This window comes from Aquila chrysaetos, chromosome 22 (assembly GCF_900496995.4).
Source record: "Aquila chrysaetos chrysaetos chromosome 22, bAquChr1.4, whole genome shotgun sequence".
Taxonomy (NCBI): Eukaryota; Metazoa; Chordata; class Aves; order Accipitriformes; family Accipitridae; genus Aquila; species Aquila chrysaetos.
The window spans coordinates 10361951-10380859 of NC_044025.1; the positions used below are offsets into that span (position 1 = coordinate 10361951).

Below are 18909 nucleotides of genomic sequence, written 5' to 3' on the forward strand. Positions count from 1 at the left end.
CGAAGGGCAAGCGGCCGGCCGCACCCTCTGAAAAACTCTGCCCTCACACACAGCCGAGCGGTCCTCCCCTCTCCATCTCGGGCTGGGGGGGGGGGGGGACGGGGACGACGACGACACACCGCGGGGCTGTGCACCCCCCAGCCGGCGGCCGCGCGTGGGGCGGCCGCGCGTGGGGCGGGCGGCGCCGATCGCCCCTTTAAGCAGGCGGCGGTGGGGCCGCCCCGCCGGCCGGGATAGGCCGGGGCGGGCCGGGGCCGCCTCCCGCCCTCGGCAGCGGGCGGGCGGCTCGGCTCGGCTGGGCTCGGCGCGGCGCTGCAGGCTCCGGTCCCGGCTGCGTGCGCCAGTGCCTCCCCCCAGCGCCGCCGCTCCCCGCTTCGCCGCTGGCGCCGGGCTGCGAGGGGCAGAGGCAGAGGCATGCCCAGGCGGAGCATCGCGGAGGTGAAGGTGCTGGACGTGCAGAAGCGACGCATCCCCAACAAGCACTATGTGAGTGGCCCGGCTCGGCTCGGCTCGGCTCCTCGGCTCGGGACGCCCCGCTTCGTCGCGCCGGGCGCTGGGCGAACAAAGGCCGGGCGCTGCCGGCCCACCCCCGCCCCCGGCGGCCCCGCTCCCCCACGGCTGCCCCGGCGGCGGGCAGCGGCCGAGGAGACCCGGCCCTGGGGCGGGAGGGAGGAGGAGGAGGAGGAGGAGCAGCGGGGCAGCGCTGCCGGTCTGCCGCTCCCACCCCCGGCGACTCCCGTGGGGGTCACCCGGTACCCCATCCCGCTGGCGGGGGGGGGGGGGGGATGCGCTGCCTCTTCCCCCCCCCCCAGACCCCCGCTACCGGGGGAGGCGGGCGGGGACATCGCGGCGCTGGGCCGGGGGGGGGGCAGCGCCGGTGGTGGCCCCGTGCGGGACCCGCCGGGAGGTGCCCGTGAATAGCTGCGGGCGGGATTTTGCTGGAGGGGCTCCCAGGGCAGCAGGCACCCGGGAGGAGGAGGAGGCGTCTCCGGGGCACCACCGAGAAGTGCCTCTGCTTTAGTGAGGGAGCAGCGTTTGGCAGAGGGGCTCTGAAACCTGTTGGCTGCAGAGTCCGGGGTCAAGGGACCACCCGGCTCCTTCCTTCTGCGCCTGGGACAGTGCCGCCGTCCCTGTGAGGTGTTCCCTCCTGTCCCCTGCACCCCTTCTGCGTGAGCTGCCCAGGGAGCGTGTTCCTGCACGCTCCAGGGCATCTTCCAAACTGTTGTGGGTTTGTCTGTTTTTTGAAGGGGTTGGGTTTCTTCTTTTTTATTATTATTATTATTATTTAAACTTTGGTGTGCTTCCAGGCATCCGTGGAGACCTTGAGGGTGAATCCTGGCAACAATCTTAAAACAAAGACCAAAACGTTCTCCCCGCCCCGTTCGCCTTAGATAAGGGTGACCCAGTGACATGCTGTTCATGGCACATTTGAGTCGTGAGGATGTGGTGTTCGCTCTGGCTGGAGCGTGTCGTGGCGGCAGAGCCAGGCTCCCTGAGCTCTCGGGAGATGAGGGGCTTCTCCAGGTCACCCTGGCTGGCTTGTGGCTGTGAGCAACAGTCAGAGGAAAGCAGAAGGCAGGCCAGCTCTAGCCAGGATGGAGGGGAGGGTAAAGGGAGTCTGTTACCCCCTCCTCACATCCAGGGACGTGATGTGGCTGCTGCCGCCCAACCCCTTATCGCCCCTTCTTCCTCTCCTGCCCTGCTTGTGGCTTTATCAGTTCTGGCTGAGCCTGGCCCCAGCTCCAGATGTGCCCCCCTTCCTGCCGTGTCCATCCCAGACTTACTCATCGTAGCTGGGTTATGCATACAATCTGGAGGAGCGTGTACGTGAGGAGGTTTGCTGAGCTGCACACGCTTCTGTTTGTCTTGGCGGATCTGTTGCACCGCCGTCAGGTCCTGTAACGGGGCTGGGACGGGGTCGCCTGTGGCTGCTCCTCCGCTCTCCCTTCAGGCGTTCTTGTTCCCTTGCTGGGGCTTGGGGCTCCGCACACCCCACAGGACCTGTGTCCCCATGGCTGGGACGTGCACCCTGTTTTGGGCACTGTCCCTGCTCACCCTCCACCCACAGGGATGAGGTGGGTGGAGTTGGGCATAGCACAAATAATCCCTGTGAGGATAGAAAACCGGGACAGAGGTATTTTCTGAAAAGAGGAGATGTATGGTGGGGTAGCTGGGTGGGGGCACTGGAACAGAAGCTCCCAGGGCGGTGGGAGAAGGTGGCTGCACGCAGCTCATGACAGTCAGCTGTGCAGCCCGGCCGCTCGGCCGCCCGCTCCCTCCTCAACCGGTGGCTCGAGTCCTTTGTCTCTAACCTTTCCCGGTACTTGTCTTGGACCGAAACCTGGCAGCGCAAGCCAGCGCGGCTCGCGGTGGGGCTGAGCCCAGGGAGGGGCAGGCAACTTGCAGGCAGCAGCCTCCCCGGGGCAGCGCTGGAGTGAATGGGAGTGCTCACCTTGTTTGAGGGAATCGATAGGAACTAGGCAGATTCTCAAAGCCAGTTAATTATATGGAATCAAAACCTTTTTTTCTTTTTTTTTCTTCCTTCTCTTGCAAAGAGAGGGAGAGGAGGGGCAGCAAGTCGCGGCTGAGTCATCTTACTTTAGACTATCTACTGGCACGCCGCAAATCCGAGTCAACCACAAAGTGTATGTGTTAAACCTTTGCTCTCTGGCTTCTCATTGCTGAGCATAAATGTGCTCTTCTCCATCCCCTGAGGCAGCCACTCGTTGTCTCCGGGGAGGCTGGAGGAGCACGCCGGCTTTTCTTCCCATTGCCTCTGCACTGGCCTGACCGGCGAGTGACCCGTACTGCTCGGGCTCGGCCTCCCCTCTGCATCGGCGAGAGGCTTTTCTTCGCCGGACAAAGGTGCAGTTGTGTTGGCTGCAGTGAGGCCACAGCAGAAAGTCGTGAATTCCAGTTTCCCAGAAAAGTGAGATCAAACCACTGTTTCAAAGTCCTTATTGATGCCTGTGATGGGGAGGGGCTGTAGGAAAGGCCAGCTCTATTCAGGCCAGCATGGTTTGCTCATCACCCTGGTAATCAATACAAAAAGAGTTGTGTTGCCCAAGACAAAAACTTGTGCTTTTTTGGATCTCTGATTTGAAGCAGGAGACACAATATTCCCCCAAACTGTGGGGCTTGGGCTGGGCAAGGACCCAGCAAGGTGCCGGGAAGGGTTTGGGTAGCCAGGTGCCAGCTCGAATGTGTGCTGAGCCGAGTGTTGGGATTTAACTGTGGACCCAAACGCAGCCTCATGCCCTCGAGTGTGTGCCTGTGAATGGCCCTGCCTCGAATCCCGGTGCAAGGGAGCATCAGTCCGGTGTGGTGCTGTCTCCTTGATTCTCACAGTATGACTGATGGCTGCACTCCCCTGGAAGGATACGCCAGGACAACAGTGTGCTTGTCCGATCTCCTGTCTGTCTTCCTTACCCTGGTGACAGCCTGGTACCTGACCTGAGGGTGGGAGGAGCTGGGTGGGTTATTCAAAGGAAGCTCAGGCGTGTTCAGGGGCATTTGGGGGACAGGAGAAATGGCAATGGCCTCTTGACTGCTCTCCTCCTTAGTGAGACGTTAAACCCTTTGGTGGGTACCGCAGTGAGCACCACTACAGGGGTTAGGCTAAATTGCAATTAGCAGGGCTGTTTTCCCCTTGCGTGCTTTTCTCCTTGCAGTCAGCCTCGTGCTTCTGGAAGGCTCTTGCTGCCATGGTGTTAGCATGGTGCAAGGCCAACATATCTGCTCCCGTTCTTGTCAAACCAACTCCACTCACACACGCGGAAGGGCCGAGAGGGGAAGGATAACTGAGCTGCTTGCCCTGAGCGATAGGAGCCTTGAATTTGCTCTGCCGGCTGTGAAACCATATCATGCTGTGTTGCGGTGGCACCTCTCCTGGGCTGCTAACCCCGCCTGCTTCAACTGCACTTGTGCTGCTTGTGTCTTCAAGTTTTTTCATGGGCAGTACCTGGAAGGGGCAGTGAGAAATGATCTTTTTACAGGTGTTTGTTGCAGGATGCACTGCTCTGATCCTGTCGAGAGAGAACAACCCAGCTCGGGATCTCAGCAGCCTCTTGTCCAAGTGAAGAAGGGGACTCCCATCCTTCAGGCAGTGGCTGAAGGGTCACCCTGCAGTGACATTTCCCATACGATCCTACGTTAAGTGATTACAGCTCATGCCCCTCAGGGATGCTGCCGGCGAGGGCTTCCGGGCCATACTGCAAATCTGAAAAGGCAAAGTCCAAGAGCAAAGTTTAAAAATAATCATTCTGGGCGACAGAGTAGCAGACTGTCATTTCTATGGTCTGGCCAAGTCTCAAGTTCTGATAAATGAATGTTTATTCAGAAAAGACCCAAAACAAAGCCATAGTTGAAACAGACTAAATTTTCCTTTAAAGGACTTCACACGGGATCTTTTTATAGTTTTGTGTTTGTTATTCTCTAGTAGAAGCCCTAAAATAAAGCTTTACCCTACTAAATCCAGATTTTGGTAGGTTTTTTTGCCCCTAGGCAAGCTTCAGGACCTTTCATTTTAATACAGCTGAAATTTGTGTGTGTTGTTCTATGTGTTAATAATGATGCCATTGAATCGCGCCTTCATTTCTACAACCTGTCCACCAAGAACTTTTCCATAGTTCATATAGTTTTAAATGGTTGCTCTAGAGCACAAAGCAAAATTGTATATATATGTCCGACAGGAAAGAGAGAGCAGCGTGCTCTTTGGTTGTGTTAGTTTATTGGGAAACTTGGACTATGCTCTTGCAGGACTTCCTTTCCCAGCCTCCATGCACACATGTATCACTTTGAAAAAGGGAAATTTAAACAAAGTGTGCAGCATATATTTATTCTGCAAGCTCAGTTAACAAGATTGCAAACTTTAAACAAGGTGAATACCCATGCATATTGAACCACCTCATTTGTGGCAGCTGCATTGCAAAAGTAATTAACAGCGCATGTTGGAATCTGGTGCCTAGTTGATAGCATCTATAGATATTTTAAAACAAGTTTGATGAAAACCACATTCAAAAAGTAAGTGTGTTACATTTTTGATGTGGAATTTGTGACGTGATGGTAGGTGTCTTTTCTGCTCCTGTTCCTTGTAGTGGTGAGGCCGTTCGTGGTTTCCTTTGTTGTCCAACCCAATCCCATTGCTTATCTGGAATTCATTACGGAGCATTCAGAGAAGAGTGCTCGAATGGCAAGAGGATGAGAGCTGCTGATCTGCAGATTCAGTGGTTCTTCCGTGCCCTATACGTACAGAGGAGAAGATGTCTTCTGAAGAACGTGTCCCCCGTGGACCTGTGTGTCATGGTTCCCTGGTCCTGACTTGCCCAGCTGGAGCAGAGCTCTGTGGGGACCTGGCACAGTATCACCTCGTACAGCTGCGTTATTTCTGCCGTTGTGAATCATACCGGTTGCTTGGCTTAAAAAGGGCATTAGGGGATGACTCCCCCTGTGCTATGCTCTCTGGGGAGGGTGACCGTGCTCTTGGTATGGTGGGAATGTCCTGTGGGGAACTGAAGTAGCTGGGTGCATTTAGACCGAGGGAGCAGGAGGTTAAAATGAATAGTGTGAAATCTATGCAGGGGCCGTTAACTAAACTAGGAATGAAAGAGAGCAAAAGCAAAACCAGAATGTATGAAGCAAGGCTGAACCCAGGAAGCTGGAGTCTCTGCCGCAGCGAGGAATTTCTGAGTATCGGTGGCCTCAAGAGGTTTGAGGGCTTTCTCAGCATCCTTAGTGATGTTTTGCTGCTGTATCCTGTGGTTCTGCTGTATCTCATCCCGTTTCCTGTCAGCTGGCTGACGCTCTGCTGCTCGAGGCGGGCCACAGGCAGGGCGTTTGGAGCCTGTAGCTGGTCGAAATTTGGACCCGTCCTTGCGCCTGGCCCTGCTCTGCTGCACAGCATTACAGAGCTGACCGATCCTTCCTTCCCCCTCGCCTCTCAGGAGAGCTGGAGCTTAAGGGAGCGCTGTTGGCTTTGCGGATGAAAACCGACACTCAAACGCAAACTCTCCTTTGTTTTCCTTCCCCAGTCACGTTACTTAAGGCTGTTGAAAACCTCGAATGTCGCAGTTCAGTGGAAGGGCCAAATCCTGCCTGGCACACGGCCGCTGAGGTGGATGCAGCTCTGTGTGGTAGGCTGGTGCTCGTACTCCATTCCAGCAGTGAACTTCAGCACCCAGGCCATCCACCGCCTCTGCCTGCTCGGAGGTCTGGTGACCTTGATCCCTCTCAGCTTCGCTTTGGAGGGCATCTCTATCTTCCGGCTGTTTCACGTAGCAGTGGGAAATAGGAAACAAACGAATCCATATGTTTGATCTTCAGTGTGACTCAGAGCAAACAAGCGGGTGCACGTGTTGTACGACTCAGGGGTCTGCGCCACGGCCGAGTGGGGCTCCATGGGTTGTCTTTGGGCTTCCCATGCTTCGCGTAACCCCACGCGCGTGCACTTTTCATCTCGGCAGCTTTGGCTGAGTGCTCAGGCAGCGCTGTGCCCTGGCGAGCTGTACAACAGCGGAGTGGGAAGAGCTGTCACTCGCTGGGATTTTAGGGAGGGTACAGTCGAAGGGATGAATTGGAGCGAGGGGAGGTGGCTGCTTTGTAGTCCTGGGTGCGTGGGCAGTTTAGTTTGGGTTATTTGCTGTGCCTGTCCTTCGCTGCCTGCAACCCCGTTACCCAGCTCCTCCCTCCAGCAATGACTTGTTGCTTCTGCCTTTCTCTTCTGCTAGACCAGAGGGACCGCGGCAGCATCCCTGACGCCCTGCGGTTACCACTGGGATCGCTTCTCCGTGACTTTCCCAGTGTCGTCTGAACTGGCACAACCCCTGTCCACAGAGCAGGAGCAAGGGGGTGGCAAGGTGTCCAGGGATGGAGCTGGGGGCTGGCTGTCCCTCTCCCACTCCAAGCTTTGGTGTCCCACAGCGCAAGAGCCCCGCACTCCCCTCCCCAGCCCTGTACGCCTGCAGTGGCGAAGGCTGGTGGAGAGGGGCCAAACACAGCAGCTCGCCGCCAAGAACTTTCTTTGTTTCCAGCCACCTCCCTCCTTCTTTTTTCTTTTCCTCTTACAATTTCCCACTCCCTTCTCTATATTAAACCCCACTTTGGCTTGGCTTGATCCCTCAGCTGCTTCGGTTTCTCTGCCCCTTTGAATTTCTCGGCGCTCCTTTCTCGCGGCAGCGGCCGAAGCCAGGGTACAAGGCTCTCGCATTGCTTCCCCGTGTTTTGGGGTGTGGGGAAGTGCGTGTGGAATAGAGACTGATGCTTTTTCCCCTCTGCTGGCGAAAGATGCTTTAAATATGTGGAGTTTTCCACAGAGAGGTTTATTGTGCGTAGTCTCCCTGGACCCGAGACCACACAGGCTCAAACCCATTGGAAACAGCTCTGCAGACAGCTCTGCCTCTGCTGGAGGCTGTTACGTCTGGCTTTGCTGTAGGAGCTCTGCTGAGTGGCTGGGGACCTACGCTGATGCCCGTCGGTGGCGGGTGGGCAGAGCTGCGTGTCCCTGCAGCCCCGTGGAGGTGTCTTTCCAAGCGACCGTGGCGTTGCTTTCCGCCCTGCCGTTGTTCACCTGCCTCTGGCGTGGAAATGGGAGGGTCTCGGCGTGCGGGAGCTCTGGGCACGGGGATGCTTCGGGCCGAGGAAGCGCCGGGATTGCTGCGGAGCGACCCAGGGAGGGCTGCGCTGTGCCTGGGAGGGCTGCTGGTGGGTTGTTGGCTTGCAGGGCAGTGTCAGCGTGGGCGTGCTGCTCCTGGGCTCAAGCTGGGGTAGCTGGATAGTGCTGAGCTCGGGGTGGACTTGCTGCCTCCTTCAGCCGTGTGCTGGGTGCCCGGCAGAGAGCTCGCAGGCCAGCCAGGAGCTGCCCTCTCCCCAAAGCCTTACTTGTGCGCTTTACGTGTGCCCTCCACACCCCCACCAGGATGCCTTGCAAGTCTCCTTGGAAAACTTGGGAAAATTCCTCCTGTGGGAGGAAAGAGGCCAAAACTGTAGCTCTAGGTTTTCCTGCAACTCAGTCTGCCTTCTTCCTACTCAAACTTAAGCAGTCCAGGCTGCTTCCCAGGTTGTGTTTTGTGCATGTCCGGAGTGTGTTTATGCAAGGAGTGCAGAAGTGATTCTTCTAGGAGGTCACATAGCCTCATGTTTCAAGAACGGGAAACTGTTTCTGGTTTGTTTTTTTTTTTTTTTTTTAGTATCTGTTCTTAATTCCATTGCCTCAAGTCAGCTGCTTGAATCATCTCCTCTCTCTAGCCATGTTGTTGCATGGGACAATGTGCCTCTTGGGGAACGTACAAGACAGGGCTTTTGAAGGACTCCAGAGTCCTCGGTCCCTTTGAGCAGTGGAAGTCACCAGGAGCCATTGCTATCTGCAGCACAGAGGCTCTTTATCAGTCCCTGGAAAAATACTTCTGAGGTCTGACAGCTCCCAGGGCTTATGCTTGCTACTTTGTTTCTTCAAGAGGAAAAAAAAAAAAAAAAAAAAAAATTAAATCTCTGGCTGCCCTTTCAGATAGAGATAATTTGCGCTGGCTTCTCGTCCCCTCTGTTCTCGTGTTCTAGTCCGTGCAACTTCGACCGCTCTGGATGTGTGTCTGAGCTGGCTCCTTTGGCCTCCCTGCTCTTCTGGTGATGCCCGACGCTGGAGCTCGCTCCCCGCCTGGGTTGCCATCCTGCCCAGGAGGAATGTCCCAGATCTCCCTCTGGCATTTGCCCGCTGCGAGTTGCCAGCGTGTTTCCCCCAGGGCTGCAGAGCCCTCACTGCCACGTGAGCTGACTGGCAGCTCTCGTTGACAGCTCTGTTACGGTTGGCCAGGTGCCATTTGCATTTCTTTTAGCAACCTGTCATTTTTTGACAGTTTCCTTACGAAGGTTTTAGGTCCCACTTTCCACTGGCCCATTCTCCCTCCGAGCTGCCTCTCCAGAGATGCGGTGGCAGGCACGGGGTCATGCCGGAGGGACACCACGGGGACCGAGCTCGTGATGCCGGGCCAGGCAGGCTGCAAGATCCCCTGTGCCTTTTTCCATCTGTATATTTCTGTTTGGGGCACTTGGTTTCTAATGCAACCAAGGAGAATCTTGGGCAGCGGTGGTCCTGATAGCAAACTTCTCAACTGGTAATTTTTAAGTAGTTGGTGTGTGACCAATTACTTATAGGGAGTTTCAGGAGCCCAGGGAGTTTTGGAGCCCAGTCCTCACGGTGTCTGTCGGAGTTCAGCCTTTTGCATCTGCAGGTTTCCATTTTCTGTGAAGGATCTGATCCGTTTCTGCCCTCTGAGGGACGGGAGTGTGGAGAGCATTTGGCATTAATGTGAAGTGCTCCTCTCCTCCAGCATTAAACAAGATCTACCTGCACCTCCAAAACTGTCCCTGTAGCCTCTGTACCTCCCCAGGAGTGGAGGGCAGGTCTTGTCTTCTTGCTTTGGTCTTTGCTGAGGCTCTGACAAGGTTGTCCAGCCAGGAACTCCTCCTGCTCCATAACATGGGCTTGCTGCAGCACGGGACTGCGGTTTCATGGCACGAGGGCAGGGGAGCTGGCGGCTGGGAGAGGAGTGATGGGGGGCTGAGGGTGCGTGCGTGGGGCTCTCTTAATCCTGAAAGCAGGGGGTTGAGGGTATTCGAGCGACCCTGAAAGCTCTGTACCTCTCTTCTCGCCTTGCTCTTGTAGGACAAATGCCCTGAGCTGTGTCTCAAGGATTTCAGAAGCGTGGGTGTGAATTTCAGCTATGCTCCCCTGACTTGTGGCTGAAATGAAGCTAAGGAGGGTTCAGCCCCGGTGTTTAATGCCTCTTCCAAAGCTCAGCTTGGCCCATTGCCTTCAGGCATCGGACCTAGCAGCGGGGTTTGACGTGACACACGTGCAGCAACGTAGGCTGGAGCGGGGCAAGCGATGGAGGCTCTTGGGGGTGGGAGTGGGGCAGGGTAAGGTGTCCTTTCTGGAGGGAGGGAGGGGAGCCGCCGGTTCCTGGGTTTCACCGAGTCAGCTAGTTCCCTTCCATGGTGCAGACCCCGCCACTGGCCCGGGAAGGGCTGTAAATATTTCGATAGCTCTGCCTGTTGGTTTTGGCCAGGGGCCCAGCCCACGTGATGGGGTTGCAAAGCCCCCCTCCTGGATCTGGCTGCCCGCCGCCTCCCTGCCATCTGCTCAGCTCTCCCCACCCCTCGAGGAATCGGTGGAGCGGGATCCGAGCGGCAGCGTCCCCCCCGTTCCCAGCGGTGCTCCCCGTGGGTACGCGTCCCCGAGGCAGCGCCAGCTGCAGCCCCGGCAGATCTCCCTGCTCTTTCCATGGAAAAGGCCTGCTGGTTGTTTCTCTGTGTTATTTCTTTGAAGGACCGTAGAAATCAGAGCTGGAGAAGACCCATGAAATAACTGTTTCCACATGCCCTCACCCACACAGCTGGGCTGGGAAAAAGCCTGTCCTCGGAGCAGCCTCTGCAGGACCGAGGGTTGTTGGAGCGGGTAATGGGATGGCTCCTACAGGGACAAAATTGGGTTTGTTTGGGCTGCTACTTCATGGTGGCTGCTCCTGGCAGGACATGGTGCAGTGCCAGGCCGGGAGGGGAAACTTCAGACCAAGTGCAATGTTTTCAAAACTGTCTTAATCATTGAAAGTGTCTTCCAAAAGCACCTGAGAAAGGGATGTGTGGGTGGCTGTAGGAGCTTGGTGCCTCATCATCTCCAGTCCCTGTGAAAAGCATCTCTGGGTGGCTGACTGCACTGTTCATACCTTTCAAAACCTGCACTTTTGTTGTTAGTTGAGGAGAGCACCTGAGTTATGTTTTCTGGTGTCTTTTTTATCCCTAGGACAGCAGGGACTGGATTAGTTATTGGCAGAGACCAAGATCTGTGATGGTTTTGGCCAACAGAATACCTCAGTGGGATGGGGCTGTCGGAGTGAAGGACAAGGAATATTCACAAGGAGAGAGGAAGCCAGCTTTACTGAGACAGTGTTTTTATAGATGCTGAGGAGCTCCCGTTCCTGTGGGCTTCCCCATCTTTTCTGCTTTCCACACGTAGGTGAGGAGATACCCCCAGAGACCTTTCTGCTGTTCAAATGGGATGTGCAAGAAACAGTTTTCCAGACTCCTGGGAGATCTGCATTTCAGCAAAATGGGAGTGAGCTCATCGGTTGGGAGAAATGCTCCTTCCCTCAATTGCAAAGGGTATAATAAAACGTGGTGTGCCCTCAAATCTCATGGCTTTATTACCCTTAGGAGCTCTGAATTCATTTTTGCTTGAGCAAATCCACATCCTGATTAAAATCCCAGTCTAATAAGCTGTTGACTCCAAATAAAGGCAGGATAGGAATAAACAATGAAGAAAAGTTGGCTTTTCCTCCTGCCCCAGTGGAAGGCTTTCTCCAGGCAGGCAGCCAGCAGTGATATAACCCCGTAAAGTGTTGTAGACTGGTAAGAAAGCTAGGATATCAGCTGAGCTTCCAACCAAAATGAGCTCATGCTGGCCTGCCAGCAAGTCCTGGGGTGAGGGTAAAGGCAGCTTGGATGCTTACTTAGCGTCAAGTTAACGCTTAGTTTGCTGATGGTATGGTGGCAACTGTACAGATGCTGTCAGATACTTCAGAGGTCACATCATGCAACTTTACCAGTTTTCATTGCAAACTGTGGTCAGCCAAACTGTCCCTGACCTGCTGAAGTCTAGAAGCATGTTCTTGAATGGGTATTGTGCCTAACCCAATGCAGAGCACTTGTCAAGCCACATTTGTTGATAAGTAAGCACAGTGTCTGGGCCTCCCTTGTAGCAAATCACAGTCCATCCAGGTGTCCACAGCTGTCTCCTTGTGTTAATATGCGGAAAGCGCAGGTCCTTCAGCTCAAAAAAAGAATTTGTGAACGAAAGGAGAGGATTGTGGTTAGCTGAATAAGGCCTGTGAGGCGATGCTGAGCAATTCGGATTTTGTCTGGGAGAGGATGGGGTTGCCTGTGACACCTGGCCAGCTCACTGCAAGTCAGCAAACCAGTCGCAGCTGTGTTTGGGCTGATCATCTGGTTTAAGAAAAGTGGTCATTGAACTGCTGTGTTGAAAGTACTGAAGTTCTTTATTTTAGCAGTAAGAATTTGCTTCATCTCGCTGCCTCTTTTTGTCTTCACTTGGAAGTGATTCTGCCGCGAAGAGTTTGTGGCTCCTCAGGAGTCTTCTCACCTTGGTAGGTCATGCTGCATCAGCTGTCTGAGCAGCAGAGTGAGATTTCAATTAGATTTTTAGTACAGCATTCAGGTTTGATGACCTCAAATAATTTAGTGTTGTGCTGTCCATTTGAGTCTCCTGGTGTTTGAGTTTCAATATTGGGCTGGGATGTTGGTCACATTCCAGCATCTGGAAAAAAGTGCGTCTCTGTGGGAAACCTTGTGGAACTCTCAAGAGATTCTGTTTTAAATACCAAAACATCAGCATCCTAAGAGCCTTCATGCTTCATTATGTTAAATGGAGTTCTAGCAGGTCCGTTTACATGAGCTTCTGAAAGTTTTATTCCTGCTTCAGTGAAATGATACTGGAATTTGTGGTGGAAATAAGCAGGACATGAGAGTTAGAAGAAAAAATTAATATGCCCTCGTTCTGCTTAGTCAATCTGTTATCAATTAGTGAAGGCTGAGGTTTGCATCACTTGAGTGTTACGCTGGCATCTCATCAAGGGTTATCTTTGGTTTCTGTGAGCAACAAGCGAGGACATTAGATAAGTAATTGCCCAATTCTGTTATTTGCTTGTTGTTTTTCATAGAAGAATAAAAAAAGGGGTGGGGGGGGGGTTGGGGTTTTTTTTTTTGCATTCATCACCATTAAAAGCTTGGTCATACGGTCTGTGAATAACCTGCAATTACTAGGACTGATTGTGTAGCATTTTAAGGAACAGGAGGCTAATTTGCACCCCAGCAAGTTTAAGTAAACAGAACCTCAGAGCTGCTTGTGGAAGAACAGACGGAGTTTTGAACCTTGTGGGTTTGAGTTCTTGGAAGCCCCAGCCCTGGGACCCAGGCTGGCGGTGGTGCACGGTGCGGCACGCTGCGGGTTGCAGTTTTGGGATCTTGACATCAAACTTGATGCTGCAGCCATAGATGGGGTAGCCAAGTGTCTGTGTTTGGAGAGACTTCAATTGTCTTTCTATACAGAATTGCCCTTTCACATTTGATGTATGCCCCTATTTAGGGATAGGGAGCTGTCTTAGTTCACAACTATCAATAAGCATTTAGTGCACAGTTAAGTTGCAGCAGTGGAGCTTAATAATTTAATCTTACATATTTTCTAGTAGTGCTGAAATGACTTTAAGTGGTCCCATGAACTTCCCTGATTGATGCTCAGCTGTGGGGGCTGCATTGACAGCTTTAGCAGCATTTGGGTTGTGGTGCAGGTTGTTGGGTCATTCATCTCTGATTTCTTCCTCTGTTCCCTACAGGTGTACATTATCAAAGTCACCTGGTCCAATGGGTCCACAGAAGTCATATACCGACGGTACAGCAAGTTCTTTGACCTGCAGGTAAGCATTTTGCCAGTTTTGGGGGTTTTGACTTCAGAGGGTCGAAAGTTGTGGTCAGTTGAGAAGTGTGGTTTCTGCCTTACACTAAGCATGCCTTTTGTAATCTACCAGAAAATGTTTTGATTTGAGGAAGCTTAAACACAATTTTGGACATCCTTGAGAAAGCAAGAACAAACAACCTCAAAAGCTGGACTCTTCACTCCAGTGCCTCTTGCATATCGGTGGGAACACCCTGGGTCTTTTGCTTGTCCCACTCTTAAAGTTCTGCTGTCAGTCCCTAGACTAAATGCACGCAGGGCTGCATAGGTGTGTTTGAATTCCTGCAACAGAAATCTGTGCAACTGGTGGGGTTTTTGTTCGGGTTTTTTGTTTGCTTTGGGGGGGGAATTTTGTTAAAGTTGGACCCAAATTCCATTCCTGCGGAGCTAATACCATGCCTTTCCCAGCTGCTATCACAGCCAAAACAGGGTTGCTGCTGAAAAGTGCTGATTCCCTGGGTCCGTGTCTTGCTGGCTGGCGTTTCGGGGAGCAGGCGCTGGGGATATGCCCGCTGCCCGGTGCAGAGCAGTGCCAGCCTGGAGGGCAGCTGACAGCAGCTGCTTTAGCAATTGCCTTCCTGGTGCAGGGGGGAGCCGGGAAGAAAATGGAGCCAGGAGGGAGGAAAGAGGCTGGAAATGCAATTGGGACAGGCTGAGTTGCAGAAAACTGAAGCCGGTGTTCTGGGCAAGCAGGCAAAGGGTGTTTTCCACCCCCTCCTTGGTGGAGATGAGCCAAGGGGTCTGGCTGAGCTTTATGAGCCAAAACACAAACTGAGCTGCTGGAACAGGCTCTGTGCAGATGAGAAAGGAAAATGCATGAAGTGATCTGTGGACCAGCAGCAGCTGCCAGAAAAATCACTGGCATGTCCCTCCTGGCCTGCGCGCAGGACTCGGAGAGGAGCTGGGCACCCTCTGCCTCCAGCGACCTGCTCACGTGAAGTTGATCCTGGCTATACGCTTTATTTGAAAGGGTGCTGTGGTTGCCCGGGAATGAGGATGCCTTTCCCGAAATCGCTGCATCCAGACACAAATCCGCTGCTAAAATTACAGCGCATCTGGGCCTGCCCAGCGAAGCAAGCCCATGGGAATCCAGATGGCTTTCCCAGGTTCAGCTGGTCAGCTGGCTGCAGGTCAGCCTGTGAAGCCCGGGATTGTGCGAGACGGCTTCTCACGTCGAAGGTGCCCTGTCCCCTGCCCAGCAAGGGACCTTCTGCAGAGCGGTGGACGTGGCCATGAGGGTGACCACGTCGAGTAAGACCTGGCCAGCCAGCGAGAGCCTGGCTTTGGCAAGACCCTGGGTGTCCCTACCCTGCCCCATGCTGCTGTCCTGCGGCATCACGCTGGGCAAGGTAAGGTAGGGTGGCACGGGCGGCTGCTGGTGCAGGCAGGGGTTAAGCTGTGTGCAGCTGCTTGTGTAACCAAGGAAATATTAAAGTAAATAAACAGGGAACAGCTGTTGGGCAGCAGCCAGGGCTGGAAGGAAATGGAGCTCAGCGCTTCCTTCTCCATAGCATCTCGTCTTCACTGGTACTCCAAGGTGGCAGCCAAGCTCACGCCGTCGTTTGCTGCAAGGGGGGCACAGTCTTTTGGGGTTTACCGGTGATAAACCGGTGCCTCCAGCTGTGCTGTTTCCCTGGGCTGCCTTGCTCCTCGAGAGGAAGGACATGTAGGGAAATAGTGGTCATCCTTCCTCTCTTTCTCCCCTTTCATCTTGGCTGGAGCTATGCATGCTCCTAGGTAGAAAGCATCATCACTGGAGGCTGTCTGGAGCCAGAGACTCAAACTGGCTCTGCAAAACACGCTGGGGCACCTTTAGAGGCAGAGGTGTTTTTTATATATATCATGGTGCAGATGGGAAAGTCTAAAGCAAACATCTCCCCCCTTCCTCGCTCCCTGCAGCTTTTTCTTTAAAAAAAAAAAAAAAGAAAAAAAGTAACCACTCCTTTTTGGCTCTGTTGAAAGAATGAATGAAATTGTGGTTTTTCCCTTCCTTCCCCCTTATCGCACATGCTTCCTGGTGTCCTTATTTTAAACTTGTGGTGCAGTACAGTGGAAATTGGATTGAAAGGCGAGGAGTGAAACAGATCCTCTTAGCACAGTGGAAAAAAATGCTCTAGGTAGGCTTGGTAGCACTAACTGTTGCCGTTGCTGGAGGCCTTTATTATATGACTGTTGGATGATTCTATGCCAATTTTAGCTCTTTAGGCAGAAATTTTCCATGCTGGAAATTATTCATGCCTCTGGTTATTTTAAAAAAAAAAAACAAAAAACAAAACCAAAAACCATCACCAAAAACCCCCACACAATAATTGATTGGCCACAATGGTTCGGCTGCTTCTGAAAACAAAGTAAGAAGGAAAAATATTTTCCCGGGTCCAGTTCTGATGATCTTTTTGACGTGTTGGAGGAAGAATTGGAAACTTGAGTTGCAGGTGATCCCTGTGTCAAGAATCTGTCTTCCATGTTATCTATTGAAAATCCATCCAAATTTATTCATACTTAGGACCTTGAGCAATCACAGTACATGCATGTTTGGGTAGAGATATTTGTTAATTTAATATCTATGTTCCCAGTGGTTCAGGCTGCACTTTCCACACTCCTGCCAGAAGCCGAGCAGGGTTTTGTTTTTTCAATAGCAGCTCTGGCCATATTCGGGTGAAGGTTGGTGCACCCTCTTTTGCTGTCAGTGACCCTCCTGTTAAGCCCAGGCAGGAGGACAAGGAAGACATTTGATCCAAGTAGGAGAGAGAACTTGTTGGGGCAGGAGCGAGGGCTGGTAGGGGCTGACCCCCAGGCTGATGTGATGCCGCAGTTCAGAGCAGCCCAGGCACAGTCACATGAATGGTTGGGGATTTTCTCCTGATGTTCCCTGAGGGGCCACGGCAGAATCGCTTGTCACCTTCCATTGTGGCCAAACAATTATTTTAGGAGTAGAGCCAAGTAAAACACATGCGCATTTACTACTGGCAGCCTCACCGGCTAGCCTGCTCCCACTGCAACCGGAGGGCAAAGTGTCCTTCCCTCCCCAGCCAGGCAGGAATGACACTCAAAACACAAACTGCCAACTCAGCCGAAACAGGGGTGAAGCCTGGAGTTCTCCCAGTGCTGGTCTCTGCCTCCATCTGGATGCAGAGACATCAGACCAGCCACGTTCCCATACTGGAATGGGGAATGTCAAAAGCCACCTCGCTGGTCGCAGTAATGCTGCAGGCTGTGCTGTTATCAGCTGGGAGCGTTCAAGGTTTTGTCTGAATACTGTGAACTTCCACAGCTCTTCCCTTTGGCTGTCATTGATACCCGAGGCTGGCCCTCTTCTGCAGAAGGCCTGGTTTACAGCTCATTGCTGTAGCAGCCTTTCCAAGCACCACCCTGCTTTTCTCTTCCAAGGGTGGCAAGACCTCCTCTCTCTGCCTAATTACCTTTTTTCATTCTGTTGACCACACCGCGGGCCATCTGCTGTCACGCAGGAGATTGTCGCCTCCTCTCTAAGGGCTGGTGACCGACACTCGTTCCCCAATTCAGCTCCTGTGTCCCAGCATGAGGCGCAGGATGCTTCCTCCCAGTCCCAGACCGGCATTTTGAGCAGATGAAGTGGTGGCCCTCATCCCTGTGCGCAGGTCATACCCTCTCCTGGTCTGGGGTCATCACAGGAAGGCTCGGCGTATACCGTGCCAGGTGGTGAAATTGGGAAGGGAGTGCTTAAGCCGAGGAATATCTTCACCTCCTATACACTCCTCACTGCAGGAGGAAACCCTCAGGGACCTGGGCAGTGCTCAGGAGCGTTTTTGCTGTGTAGATCCTCTGTGCTCAAGTTCCTACCACTTCCCCTAGCTTTCTCCATAAATGTTTTTCGTCACACGGTGATTTACATAAGAGCAATTTTTTAGGGATTAAAAAACAAGCCCTAGATGAAATTGTAATTCTAAAGTTTGAAACCTCGGGTAACTGTATGATTTGTAGTAAATTTGTAACTACAAATACTAAACTCAGTTTTGCATGAATCTCTTGGCTGGAGGAATAATTCCCTTTGAATAGGATTGAGGCTCTTTCGTAACACTCAGTATGCCAGATGTGAGCTATTGGGAGCAGATGGATGCTGTTCCTAAGAAATAAAGGCAATAAAACTGATGCTTGCGAGGATGCCAGTTGTATTCTGGACACTAATTGGGGCTGGCAGGTACGCTGGAAATGTTAGCTGGCATGGAAGTTGGTAATCAGATATGTGAGTGGCTGTCTCTGGTGGACAGAGATAGAGCGTCGGGGTCTTGCATGCCTGAGAGATGTTTCCAGCCGTGCCGATGGGGGAAGAGCCGTGCAGTGACTGCAGGGCTCCATTGGATCGTGTCGGATGCATCACTCGGGCAGAGGTTAACAAGTCTCTTGGAAGGATCCTCTTGAAACGATTGGCTGTAAGGCGCGACACTGTTGGTTAGAGAACAGATACTGGCTTGTATTTTGTGTTTTTTATGGAAACCCCCAAAAAGAAACATATTTTCCCCAGTCTGTAATTATGAGCTCATCAGCCACGATGGTAGTCGTTTCAAGTCTTCATGTGACCAAGAGGCATTGTTGTCTCACTATGTTCCTAAAATGTCCTTACACCCAAACTTGACCCTTTTACACCTTTCCCACTATTACCAGACCCCCGTGCTTTCCCCAGGCAGGAGCCCCGCTCCGTGTCCCTGGCCTCCTCTGCCTTTCGGCTGCAGCCATCCTCTACTTGACTAGGAGTCTTTGCCTGGCTCTTCTCAGTCCTGTCTTGTTTTGCATCCTGAACAGCAAGGCTTGTGTCTCCACAGCTGGGAGCAGATCCGATCGGTCACAAAGTGAGCTGCTTGCAGGCCGTGATGGAGCTGAGCCTCAAACCTTGCCCTTGGAGCAGGCTTTGCTGTTCACGCTGCGTCCTGCCTTCTCACCACCGAAGCAGTAGCTTCTCCTCTGGCAGGCAGCTGCAAGCCCTTAAAAATCAAACTACCATTCAGGGATGCCCTCCTTGGGGACAGGTTACCCCAGGGTTTTTCCCCTTGCAGTCAGAAACCTTTTCTTCAGTCCTTGTCCCAGCTGAAGGCTGTGGGAGAGGGTGATGCTGCATGGCTGCTCCTCTGCACAGAGGTTTAATTTTGAGCCAAGGGTTGGAGACGTGACGTAGCCTGGAGTAAGTGTGCTTGCCGTACGATTCAGAGACAGAAAAATTGAGAATGTTAAGCAACCTTAAAAATGGCTCTGGCTCTCTCCCCCACTCCCTTCTGCATGCGCATCGAGTGTGTTTCCCAGTCCTCTCGTTTGTCCATATGTTTAACAAATCTTTCAGGTTCTTAGCTGGAAACTTTCAGCTTTGACCCACCTGGAGCAATGTCATCTTGGAGAGAGTCCTGCAGCCCTCAGGCCAACAG

General features: G+C 53.0%; 1 protein-coding gene across 4 annotated transcripts in view; it reads left to right on the forward strand.

The window, feature by feature from the left end:
- The first annotated feature begins 296 nt into the window (after positions 1–296).
- The window catches only part of SH3PXD2B (SH3 and PX domains 2B), a 78383-nt gene continuing 59770 nt past the window's right edge, over positions 297–18909 (forward strand). For all 4 annotated transcript variants that reach the window (XM_029998171.1, XM_029998173.1, XM_029998172.1 and 1 more), the window contains exons 1-2: positions 297–486; positions 13398–13478. In XM_029998171.1, coding sequence (XP_029854031.1) covers positions 415–486; positions 13398–13478 — 153 coding nt within the window. In that variant the 5' untranslated portion in view covers positions 297–414. The remainder of the gene's footprint in view (positions 487–13397; positions 13479–18909) is intronic.